The sequence below is a fragment of the Prionailurus viverrinus genome, chromosome A1, assembly GCF_022837055.1.
Source record: "Prionailurus viverrinus isolate Anna chromosome A1, UM_Priviv_1.0, whole genome shotgun sequence".
Classification (NCBI taxonomy): Eukaryota; Metazoa; Chordata; class Mammalia; order Carnivora; family Felidae; genus Prionailurus; species Prionailurus viverrinus.
Genome location: NC_062561.1, coordinates 141,740,267 through 141,753,510, shown reverse-complemented (window position 1 = coordinate 141,753,510; position 13,244 = coordinate 141,740,267). Strand labels below are relative to the sequence as shown.

General features: G+C 44.7%; 1 protein-coding gene across 20 annotated transcripts in view; it reads right to left on the bottom strand.

Annotated features, from left to right (window-relative positions):
* Positions 1-13,244, bottom strand: part of S100Z (S100 calcium binding protein Z) — a 73,978-nt gene that overhangs the window by 7,166 nt on the left and 53,568 nt on the right. For 11 of the 20 annotated variants that reach the window (XM_047847538.1, XM_047847776.1, XM_047848061.1 and 8 more), the window contains one exon: positions 9,022-11,178. The exons of 4 other annotated variants lie outside the window; for them this stretch is intronic. In XM_047847538.1, coding sequence (XP_047703494.1) covers positions 11,052-11,178 — 127 coding nt within the window. In that variant the 3' untranslated portion in view covers positions 9,022-11,051. Of the gene's footprint in view, positions 1-6,675; positions 7,517-9,021; positions 11,179-13,244 lie in introns of those variants that run through there. 5 more of the 20 variants (XR_007149889.1, XR_007149843.1, XR_007149851.1 and 2 more) reach the window with 5 other exon arrangements.

Sequence of the window (13,244 nt, the reverse complement as noted above, 5' to 3'; positions counted from 1 at the left end):
CCGGCTCTGGGCTGATGGCTCAGAGCGTGGAGCCTGCTTCCGATTCTGTGTCTCCTTCTGTCTCTGCCCCTCCCCCGTTCATGCTCTGTCTCTCTCTGTCTCAAAAATAAATAAAAACGTTAAAAAAAATTTTAAAAAAAAGAAGTGGTAGATTTCATTTAATGTATATTTTGCTACAGTAAAAAGAAAGATGTGGCCACGAAGAAAGGACAATTGACAAGTTGTATTATTTAAAAATGGGGACAACAGTTCCTCTTCCCTAAGGTTGTGCCTATCGAGGGAGATATTTGAAAAGTGCTTAATACAGGGTCTGGCCTGCAGCAAAAGTTCAGGAGATGGTAGTGCCACCTGTGTGACAGGAAACTGCTCCTTCCTATCCACAGTGACATTGCCTGGGGTGTGCTGAGAGGGCGAGTCACTACATACCAAGGCTCATGTGGCCCAGATATGATCAGATCGGCAGCTACTCAGCGCCCTGAGGTGCCTTCAAGCCGTCCAGGGGAGGCTCCCCAAGCCCCCAGGGTTGTTCCACTCCTTCTAGAAGAGGCTGACTGGCACTCTGTAGGCTTCTCCCTGCTTCACTGCTCCCGTCAGGGAAACACCCCACTAGGACAACATTCTCCTCTCCTGTGGTCCCTTGAGGGAGTCAAAACTCTACCCAGCAACGCAGCTGAGAAGAGAGCGCAAGCCTAATCCTGAGGACCCAGCTGACCTCAGGCCTCTCGCCTGGCTTCTCTGAGTCATCCCACCAAGGACGCAGGTCTTGGGCAACTGCGTGGATCTCCCCTCATCTCTCTGTTCTGATGCTCTCTGTTCTCTCTCCTTTCAATCATCTCAATTGAACACAAAATTTAGCGAGCTCTTGACTCTTTACAAAATACATCTTTAAACATTCTCTTGAAGAAAACTCCCACGGTTGCAAGTGGCAGGAACTAAGATTATTACACTAAATGAAATTTAATTACGAAAGCTCCTCTTTGTTTTCTCTTGGATTTAATATTGATGAAGCGAATATAATTTTGATTTCTAATTAGTTTTAGCTCCCACTGGTACTGAGTTGCTTTGTTTAAGTCTTAAATATTACAAAGACTCATTAAAGGCTTTTCTTTTGCCGATTTTTAAACTCTTTCTTCCCAAATCCTACCACCACCAACAAAAAAATCTAGCTTCATTTCCTTTTTATTTTAAAACTTTGATGAATAAATAAATGGCTTTTCTTTGAAAAGGGTAATGATGAAGCATTCATCTATGGAATGGCGAGAGTGGAAAGCTCAGTGGAGCTTTATGTTTCTAATGAGAGTTTCAATAAATAACCTTCAGTTCTGTCTGGTCACTATAAAGGCATAAAACCTCATGTTGTTGAAAGCCGAGGGAAACATCTCAGAAAAACACTTATTTTCCAACTTAACTGAATTATATTACTTAGGTTGTGCCTATAGGATATCAAAAGAACTAGTCAGTTCTGTACAAAGAACAAATGAACTAGAGCAACTCATGCCAATCTGAGGGGAGAAGAACAACAATAAGAGTTAACATTAAAAATTAACAAAGAAAATAAAAAGCTAAAAAAAAGATAAAATCAGTACAAAAAAAAAGAGTTAACATTAAATGCTTGATTTTACAACTCACTGTTTTGAGATATGTCGACACAATACACGTGGCCTCTGAAAAACAGCCGATATACTGGGAGGACTTTTGGTATAAATTATATAAAACTACAAATGAATAAAAAAAGAGAACATAACTCATCATTTCCCCAGCTAGAGATGACTGTTGTCAATAGGCTCTAATCCTATTTCTCTGTATCTCTCTTCACGTGTGTATGTGTGAATATGAGGGTGTGTACACGCTGGAGTCAAATTTTACACTGTGACTTAGGTGTACAAAAAAAAAAAAGGAAAGAAAAGACACTTTCTTTGTTCTCACGACTGCACCTCGCCCCTGGGGATCAGGCTCCCACAGCTGGTGGCCTTCCTATTGCAAAACTCGTGTTCTCAGATTCCCTACCCATCTCGTCCTTTCTACAGCACTGCTTCATCCATGCCATGGTTGAACCACACGAGGGGGCTGGAAGTAAGGACACCTGCTATGAATAAAAGGTTTTTATCCCCCCCCAAATTACTATGTTGAAGCCCTACTCCCCAATGTGATGGTATTTACAGGTGGGGCCTTTGGGTGGTGATTAGTTACATGAGGTCACGAGGGTGGGGTCTGTATGACGGATTCGTGTCCTTATAAGAGGAAGAGAGACCAGAGCATGCTTTCTCTCCCCCTGGACCTGGGAGGAGACAGAAGACAGCTGTTTATGAACAAGGAAGTAGGCCCACGTCAGGAACCAAATCTGCTACCACCGTGATCTTGGCCTTCCCAAACTCCAAAACAGTGAGAACTAAATGTGTTTTGTTTAAGCTCAGCTAACTAAAACAACGCCACCTTCTAGCTGTGCAACTCAGGGCAATTTATTCACCTTCCTGTGTCTGGGGATAATCTGTAAAGGGGTGCTAATCCCACCTACTTCTCTGAGTTGTTGAGAGGACCTACTGAGAGGTAATATGCTGGAAACTTTATATCTCTTCCAGGTACAAAACAGACTTCAACCCATGCTGGTCCCTGCCTCTACTCCTTCTCTGCCTGAGAAACAGACACAGTGTAGCTAAGGACTGTGTTCCTCTCTCAGGAGTTAATGGAATTGCCAAGGAGGAGCTCAGAGTACGTAACCATAAAGGGAATAAATTACTTTGAGTTTAAGGCATCCGTGTGGGTTTGGAGGGCTTTCCAGCCTCGCACAAATCACTCCTCATGAAATGCCACTGTCTCCGCAAAAAGCACAAGTACCCTGTAAATTGGGGATTTGCTTGTCTCTCTTGTCTTACTCTTTATGTGCAACCAGTGAGTTCATAGGTTTCAAACCCACTCCTTCTGACTTCTGAACAGCCTCTTGACCTCACTTCAAGTCCACAAATGGAATATTATCTATGTGCAAAAATATAAGTTAACATCAATTTAAGTTCTGTAAATTTGGGGATTCTTTTGACTCTACTAAGGATAAATGCAGAAACTATAGGTTTGTACCAAAAGAAAGGAAGGAAGGAAGGAAGGAAGGAAGGAAGAGAAAGAAAGATTTTAAACTAACATCTTAGGCAGAAAACACATTAATATAACTGAGTCTACAACTGATTCTCCATCACAGATCACAAATCATCACTGAAGGGACCCAAAGAGGCCCCTTTATTTTTTATTTATTTATTTTTTTAAAAATTTTTTTTCAACGTTTATTTATTTTTGGGACAGAGAGAGACAAAGCACGAACGGGGGAGGGGCAGAGAGAGAGGGAGACACAGAATCAGAAACAGGCTCCAGGCTCTGAGCCATCAGCCCAGAGCCCGACGCGGGGCTCGAACTCACGGACCACGAGATCGTGACCTGGCTGAAGTCGGACGCTTAACCGACTGCGCCACCCAGGCGCCCCAAAGAGGCCCCTTTAAAGATAAATCAGACTTACTCTGCTTTTTTATGATTTCTGTAAGTGTGCAGATCTCAGTCATTTGCCTGCTGACAGCTTCAGGAAAGGAAGCTCTGAACTTTACACATCCCTGTCCAGCTCTCAAAGCTGCCCCTGAAATAACTTGGGTATCAATTTCCACAAAAAGCCTGCCACACTGTATTTTTTAAAAAATATCTCCTCTAGTGGACTCCTAAAGCATTCCCCAGACGGGTAGCATGCCAGGATATTGTAGGACCACAAACTCTGTTCTCCCTAGATTCCGCCCCCCCTTCACTTCAAGCATACTTCAGACAATTGCTCAAAAATATCAGTGGTGAGGGGCACCCGGGTGGCTCAGTCGGTTAAGCATCTGACTTTGGCTCAGGTCATGACCTCACGGTTCATGAGTTCGAGCCCTGCATCGGTTCGAGCCCCGCATCGGGCTCTGTGCTGACAGCTCGGAGCCTAGAGCCTGCTTCGGATTCTGTGTCTCCCTCTCTCTCTGCCCCTCCCCCATTCATGCTCTGTCTCTCTCTGTCTCAAATATAAATAAACATTAAAAAAATGTATCAGCGGTGAGTCAGACACAGTGATCAATAGAACAGAGATCTGTTATGTTCAATAGAGTTATGAGCTAAAGATAAAGTTCAAGTCACCTCAGCTGACGTACTAATCAGGAATTTTCAGAGTTGTTTTCTGTTAGGAGCTTGGTAAAGAATTTCTTGCTGCAGACTGAACAGGGAGGGGCGTTGATCCAAACTGCCTCCTGCTGTAAACAACGGAAATCTGCAACTCCGTAGCCCTGAAGTCCACACTGTGAGATCTGTGCCTACTTACTATGGAAATTAAGTGAGATTAAGTTTTAATGTGCTTCAGAGCTGAGCTCAGTCCCCGCTCTGCTGTGCCTTGGGGTGTGTCACTTCTGTGGACCTCAGCTTCCTCCTTTGTAAAATTCAGACTTGCACTAGGCAGGTCACGAGACCCGTGGAAGCTGAGGAATGAGAAGGGAGCTTGCTCAACAGACAGAGCCCAGCCAGTGGTCCAGAAATGCTGGCAGAGTCCAGGGCGGACCTCACAAATGACTCTGCTCTACAGGAGAATTTAGGAAACGCTAGATGGGGAGATTGCTGGGTCTTCTCTAGCTTTCAGACTTCTCTGATTTACCAAGGAAAAATGACTCTGGGCGGAAATAGAAGATGTGTTTGCCACCAGTGCCTTGCAATGCTCTAGGGAAAGCAGGCCAGCAACAGGTGGCAGCAGAATCTCAGGGTGCTGACGCGCAAGCTGTTTTTATCCCCATTTGCCTCTTCACATTAAGGCATATACATATCTTCTTCTTTTCCTTTCCTCTGTTTCTGGTGCCTTCTATTAATTGCACCCCCTTCCTTTCGTAGAAGGGGACTGGCATATTTCCCTGTATTAGTGAAGAAGTTTCCAGGCAAAGTGGGCATACACACCCACAGGCCCCACTCAAGATCTTTCTTCAGCAAAAAAGTGCAACATGCATCTGTTTTCTCCCTGACACGTAAAAAGCTGGGGTGAATATACAATTCAAAGACCAAACTTCCTTGTGTTGGGAGCATTGTCTAGCTAGGAGCTTTCATTCCACATTCGTGGCCCTGTAATTTTCTCTCTAGGGTGTCCATCAACAAGGTGGCCTCCTACCGTGGCTCAGACTCTATTAGGGAAGGTGACACGGGAGCAGGAGCGAGCTAAACGGCTTCTGACCTGGTGAGTGACACTGGGAGTTTGCAGACCAGAGAGCCCCACATGGACATGCAAAGAGCTCTTGATTTTAACAGAACCTGAGCTGCATCTGCCCTGCCATAGCTCATCCTCTAGCATTTTAGAAGGGGAACTGGAAGCTGCATGTGGCTTGGACAGTTCGCTATCTCAGAAAGAAAGCGGCCGCTAGAAGTGGCTCCCGTTCCCGCCCCAGCTACTCTGTAGAGCCTCTGTTGTTATGCCATAAAATAAGACAGGAGGGACAAAGGACTCTCTCTCCCACCCTGAAGATGCATTTTCTCATTTTCAAAATGGGCTCTGAAGCCACGGGCACGACAACACTTACATTTAACTCAGCCAAGTAAAGATTACTCAGGAAGCAATCGAGTTGTGAAATCTCAGGCACCTTCTGTTGCTTATACGTCCGCCTCCTCTGCACAGGGGGGATTATTGATGGCCCAGTTACAGTCCCTGTTTCCTTTGTGGCTGAAAGACCCAAAAGCTATAATTTGTGGAGGTCTCTATTGTGTAAAAATGACAGTGAATTAGACCCTTTGTTTCCAAACCGAGGAGGCGGTTCTGACTCAGGTAATTGTAAAGGGTATTTGAAATCAACATAGATGGTGAGAGCACTGGGGCGTTCAGTCTGGTTTCCCAGGGGTCTTGTAATACCTGTGTCATGTCGGCACCCCATCTTCCCTGCCCTGTCCTTAGACCAGAGAGGGCAAGGGTGTGGGAAGGGGGAAACAAACACACACAGGCTTGGAGTCAGCCGGACATCAGCCCAAAGCCAGACTTCTGCACATTAGCTACATACGATCCTGACGAATTTGTATTACTGTTTTGAGCCTCAGTTTGCTTCTCTGTAAAATAGTACAAATTCTCACTTCACAGCGTGGGTGCAGCGTCACAGCAGGGGGCTAACATAGGGACAAGGCCCGACCATAACAAATGGTCAGTCCTCACCTCCCTATATCCCCCCTTTGTACACCTGTCATTTGGTATGTTAAAATTCAAATACTTATCTCGCAACTTCCTTCTCCAAATGCTCTTCTGATTTTCTTTTATAATTTTCCAACGGTTTCCTTCAAGAGCCTAAGCCACCATCAGAAAGGTCATTAACTCGACTGAACCTTTGAGGTGAACGACTTGGTAACAAAGACTGGTTGAGAGGGATCGGGGAGGCCTAACTTGTGACCAGGAGGGATTTAAATGTAAAGGGGATGAAGGGGCAGCCTGACTGAGACTTGGAACTCTTCACCATTCACAATGCTTTCAGTAAATCATTTTGAGCATGTACTAGGTGCTATGTGCATCGTTCTAGATGCTGACGAAAAGAGCAGGAAACAAGGCCAACTCAGGTCTCTTTTCCTGGACCTCTCACAGTCGGGTGAAGACAGAGCCTCTTAGTCAGGCTGCTCTAATAAACACCATAGACAGGGGGGCTTAAACAAGAGACATTTATTTCTCAGTTCTGCAAGCTGTAAGTCCAAGATTAGGGTTGCAGCATGGTTGAGTTCTAGTGAGAGCCCTCTTTCTGGTTTACGGACAGACGCCTTCTTGCTGTGTCCTCAGCAGAGAGAGAGAGAGAGAGATCATTTCTCTCTTGTGTCTTCTTATAAGGGCACAAATCCCATCATGAGAGCTCTACCTTCACGACCTAACTACCCCCCAAAGGCCCCACCTCCCAATGCCATCACACTGGGAAGTAGGGCTTCAACATATGAATTTGGGGGGCACACAGACGTTCAGTCCATAGCAGAAATTCATGATCAATCACATAAACCAATTTCTGATACTAGAAGTGCAATGAAGATAAAACAAGGAATAGGGCCAAGAGGGTTTGGTAGAGGGTCCTTCGGAGAAGAGATCAGAACAGCCTCACTGAGGAGGTGACATCTGAACAGAGATGAGAAGGATGAGAAGGAGCCAACCACACAAGGGTCTGAGCAGAGGGAGAGCACAGCTTGGCATCCCTGACTGTCCCCTCAGCCCCAGAAAGGGGCCAGATGACCAGAGCCCAGGGGAACATGATGTGAAGGGAGGGTAGAGAGGAAACTAAGGAGCAAGATCATCACAGGGGCTTTGGAAGCCAGGATGAGGAGCATAGGCTTTAGAATAATCTCACCCAGAACGTGAAAGGTCCTCAGAGACTCAAACACCAGTTGCTTTGGGGCTCTCTGGACAAAGACACTATCTGCACATTTCACTTCTTGTGGGTCGGCATCTTTGCTTTGGGTCCTAACGTCTCATTCTTCCTGCTATTAGTATAAGAAGAAAGCAGGAAAGTCTTCAATCCACACGTGTCTAGAGAATCACAAACACAATGAATCAGGGCAGTTGCCCAAGCCATTGAGTATTTAGACACTATCTTAACTTACACACATGGAAGGCAATAGCAGAACATTCAGAGGAACAACAACAAGGAAGCTGGTAGAGAGAATACCTACCATGGAAATTTCTTGTATTTACCTTGGAAATTTCTAAGAAAACAAAATCCTAAACCAGATTGCTTTGCAACTCTTCAGGGGGAATCTTTTCCTTTCCATTTTGGAAAGCTGACTCTACCACCTTGATCTGGAAACTGTTACGAATCTTAAGAAGAGAATTTCAATCTGGTTTCTTAAAAAAAAATTTTTTTTTTAATGTTTATTTATTGTTGAGAGAAAGAGAGAGACACAACATGAGCAGGGGAGGGGCAGAGAGCGAGGGAGACACAGAATCCGAAGCAGGCTCCAGGCTCTAAGCTGTCAGCATAGAGCCCGATGCAGGGGTCGAACCCATGAACTGTGAGATCATGACCTGAGCCGAAATCGGACGTTTAACTGACTGAGCCACCCAGGCGCCCCATTCAATCTGGTTTCATCAGCTCGCTCTCTCTCCAGCACCCCTGTCGTCCAGCTCTCCTCTGCTGTCTCATCTTTCTCTTGCTCTAGGACCACTCTGTCCTTTTTCCATCTCTGCCACTTAGCCTGTTCCACCCATATCCACACAGGTGGGTGTTAAGTTTCACACCTAGTTCTCCCTGGAGCGTCTCTTCAGCCCCAGGTCTCCTGACCTTTCTTGCAGGTCCTGTGGCAGCTCCCCAGCAGAGCAGACAGTGGAGCGAGGGCTAACTTTCAGTCCCGCTCACTCCCTCGGTCCTTCCCAGCTCCCCTGATGAACTATCACTGTCACCTTGCCCCCCAAACACATTACCTAAATGTTGGAGAAAATTGAACTGTTTTGTATTTCCTTTCTGGTGGAACAAACATAAATGCGTCTTCCTGGAGTATTATTGGTTTCTCCTTGGCAGCCAGGACTACCCACCCTCGTGGCAATGAATCGCCAGCTCTGAACTTGTCACCCACCAGATGGGATCATTCTATCACTCTAATATCTGCAACTAGGCTAGCATGGCAGGGTAGGACACCAGGTGAATTTTATTTACCGCTCTTTTCGAAAAGAACACACGTCTCCACTGTCCTGCCTACGTCATCTCCTGCTACCCCTAGTGACCTTTGACCTTGAGGCTTCCCTCTATAGCCTAGCTATCACAATTCCATATTCTGAATGGAACTGTCTGCAGAACTTTCAAAGTATAGTACCTGTATGTTTTTATATAATCTTATATTACATGATTTATTACTGTTAGCCATTAAGTTCCTCCTATGACAAGCAGTATATGTCTGAATGAGTTAATTAAAAGGAAACCTAGGGGCACCGGGGTGGCTCAGTTGGTTAAGCGTCTGACTCCGGATTTCAGCCCAGGTCATGATCTCACGGTGGGTGAGACTAAGCCCCACGTGGGGCTCTTCCGCTGACAGTGTGGAGCCTGCTTGGGATTCTCTCTCCCTCCCTCCCTCTGCCTCTTCCCTACTCACTCTCTCAAAAGAAATAAATAAAATAAAAGGAAACCTATAACCTTAAAGAACAGCAGCACTTGTGGGAAATGGGAAGTTGAGAACAAATTACGCCAATGCAACGGAAGCACAAGGGGGACGGAGTCGGGATGCCAGGAGAGCGAGCTAAGAGCCTGGACACAATAAGCCAAACCTGATGCTCCTGGAATAGGATGGGGGACGTCAGGGTTCCGCTGTTCCCAGCGGCAAGTCCCCCTCCCTTCTCAACAAGACAGAAGCCTGGGTGATGGGTACTGCTGTGTTGGTGAGTCTACAAGATGGCCCCACCCCCTGGTGTTCACACCCATGTATAATCCCTGCCCACACAGTCACAGGGTTAGTGTGTGAAGGTAGGACGTGGCAAATGTGATGGTATGCCACCTCTGAGATTAGGTTATAAAAAACACCATCACCTCTCTCCCTCTCTTCTTCTTTTCTTCAAACATGCAGTCTTAAAGGGCTATCATCTCTCTCATCCATTCCTAGCTTATCTGGGGCCCTCTAGGCCAGCACTTCTCAAATTTTGAAGTGCATGCTTATCACCTGAGAATATCATTAAAATGCACGTCTTGAGGGGCGCCTGGCTGGCTCAGTCAGAAGAGCACGTGACTCTTGATTTCCGGGTCGTGAGTTCGAACCCCATGGTGGGGGTAGAGATTACGTAAAATAAGACATAAAATAGAATGGTAAACGTGGCAAAGATTATGTGCACTTTACTTCAACAGAAAAAAAAAATTTTAACATATGTTCTGCTTCAGTCATTCTAGGGTAAGAATTTCTGCATTTCCAGTAAGCTTTCAGCGGCTGTTGCTGCCCCTGCTGGTCCGCACACACTGAATCGCCAGGCCGTAGAAAACAGCTTGCCTCTGATGGGGCTATGCTGGCTTTGTGAGCTGGATAAGGAAACCACACCCCCATCTCAAAGCAAAGTCTGGTTCTGCACTGCTGAGTGAGGCACTCAGAGCCTGGAAGAGGAACCACCACGAGTGGGAGAGCACTTTGCATGTGTCACGGCACTGCCCTCCAGCCACCATCTGGACGGTGTGGCCCAGGCCAGCTGGGCTCTGAAAGCGGGCAACCAGGCTTTACACGGCACCTGGCACCATGTGGATTCCACAGCCCCACCAGCGAAATGCTTTCAATGACGGTCCAACTGGACTCTCATCAAGGCTCCCAAGCTCACTTTCACCGAATGGAAATGTAGCCATAGAGGAACCAATTAAATAAAACTACGAGGAAGCAAAGAGACAAATCCAGAATGTGGGGCTTTCCCCAGGACCTCCTGGTTTCAGCAACATGGGCAGAGGGGGGAAAATGAGAGGGGGCTGCTGAGGAGTGAGCAGACTTAAGAGACTCAACCCAATGTAACTTGTGGTTCTTGTTTGGTTTCTAATTCAAACAAAGTACAAGAAGAGGTATTTTGAAACAATTGTGAACATGTGATTTTGAGTGGAGTATTAGATGTTACTACAGAATAGTTTTCAGGGGTGACGCGGTGCCTGGCTGGCTTAGTCAGAAGAGCGTCTGACTCTTGATCTCGGGGTCATGAGATTAATTTAAAAAAAAATAAGCTTAAAAGAAGTTTTTACATGTGATAATGGCATTTTTTTAAAAAAGAAAATGTTCATATCCCCCCTGCCCCCCGAAAATAAACTTGTATTACTTCCGTAAGGAGAAATGGCAAAAGGTGTTTTTGTGGCAGTTGTGAATTTCAAGGTAAAATCAGCGAATCCATTTCACACTTGCTCTTCATACCGCAGTGCTGACAAGCTGCCGATACTTCCTCGCTGCCCCCTCTGCAATTTATCAGGGAGAGCTGCTTGCTCCGAAGCCCCCAAGTGCTAGGCGTAGCCTGAGACAGCCAGTACTATTCCAGGCAGACCCCCTCCAGAGAGTCATGCTTTTCAAAGACATTTTCCACTTTCTTTAGCCCTTGATGAGCACTCAGGAACTTCCTGACATCACAGGCCCACACAGGCCCTTGAAATCCAGCCAATGGCTGTGTAGTATGTTTCTTGCTGATTACTGAAACATCTAAATTGGGCACACTGACTGTAGTTTATGTTGCTTCCGGTGACTATTTCCACTCTGCATTGAAGAGAGAAGTAGCATCCCGTTACACTCAAGATGCACAGCCTTTCATGGAAGGTAGGCAGGCATGTTCCTTCCAAGTTAGGCAGATCCCAGGGAAGAAAAGCACTGTGGGAAGAAGTCTTAGCAGTGGAATCAACTTCTAATGCCAACTGAAGGGAGATGTGCATTTCAAGGGGGGAAAAAAAACATAAAAAGAAACTCCAAAACAGTCACAAAATTTAAAGCACAAAATAAAAAGCCTATTCTTCTGACAAAAAATAAAGTTATGGATAGTATGCAATGTTGCTGAAGGTACAGAGAAAAGGCTCACATGAAGATGTTGGGAGTATAAGTTGGCACAGAGGTTTTGGACGGAAATTCGAGACCATAAATAAGAAATTTAAATATAAATATCTTCGACACACAAAAAATCTATTCCACTTTTAGGAATTAACCTTGCCAAATATTTGGGGCAGGAGGGTTGTTTTCCATTCAAAAACCACTGCGTTAGGCAAAGACTATTTGGATACAGTATCAAAAGCATGATCCATTTTTTAAAAATGATAAACTTGGCTTCTTTAAAAATTAAAATTTTCTGCCCAGGGGAAGATAATGTTAAGAGAAAGGAAAGGGAGAAATATTCACACAAAAATATTCACACGATTTTGACAAAGGTCTTAGAATCTAGACCATGTAAAGAAGTCCCAGAATTCAAGAATAAAAACATAAGCAACCAACTTTTTTTAATGGGCCAAAGATTTGAAAAGACACTTCACCAAAGAAGACATATAGATTGGCAAACAAATATATAAAAAGTACTTAATATCATTAGTCAGTGGCAAAATACAAATTAAAACCACTGTGAGGGGTGCCTGGGTGGCTCAGTTGGTTAAGGGTGCAACTCTTGGTTTTGGCTCAGGTCATGATCTCACAGTTTGTGGGTTTGAGCCCCATGCTGCAGCAGTGAGCCTGTGTGGGATTCTCTCTCTCTCTTTCTCTCTCTGCCCCTCCCCTGCTCATGCTCACGTGCACAGTCTCTCTCAAAATAAATAAATATTTTTTAAAATTATTTTTTTTAAAAAGTAAAGTGACAGTGAGATATCACTTCACACCTATTAGAAAGGCTAAAAATAAAAAATCTATAATCCCAGGGGCACCTGGCAGGCTCAGTCAGTGGAGCGTGTGACTCTTGACTGCAGGGTTGTGAGTTCAAGTCCCACACTGGGTGTAGACATTACTTAAAAATAAAATCTTTAAGAAAAGAGATCTATAATACCAAACTTCCCAGCAAGCCCCTTTTAGGTACAGGAGATAGGAAAATTTATGTCCATACAAAAATCTGTAAATAGTCCACACGTCCTTCAACTGGTGAATAAAGAAATTGTGGTACATTCTGTAACGAAAAAGACTATTCAACAATAAAAAAGAACAAATTACTGATAGAGACAAAACCATGAATCTTAAATGTGTTCTGCTAAGTGCAGAAAGCCACTCAAACGCTATATAGTGTATGATTCCATTTATATGACATGCTAGAAAAGGCAAAAGTGATGGGTCAGTGGCCATCAGGATTGGGGAGAGAGAGTAGGGAGGGAGGAGTAGGAAGTAATCAGCACCCACCCCCCTTTTTAAATTCTGGGATGTTTTTTGTTTGTTTTTAAATGATCTCCCCCCCCCCCAAAAAAAAAGTTTTCACTACACGCTAATAAATGGACTGTCAGATGCATCTGTGGTCAATACCAATGCCCTCATGTGATTTGCAAAATGTATTCATTTCCCAAGGTTGTAAGCACATGTTAACGTATGAAGAGAGAGCCTCTAAAAGTGAAACTGCTTAAGTGGATATCAGGGGTTTTAAAGTGTTCTTGGACCTTAACTTTCTTTGATAGTACTCGATAATATGTGATGACCAAATTACTACCATTTGGGAACTGTTGATAGGTTTTTGCCAAAAATCCCTTTAAAAAAATCAGTTCTTATTTATCCCTGTGGAACTCCAGGGACCAGCACATGGTAACTGGCTCTCGGTCAACAAAGGGGCAGATGGCTCTATTATTTGGTTGGCAATGTAACTGTCCAGC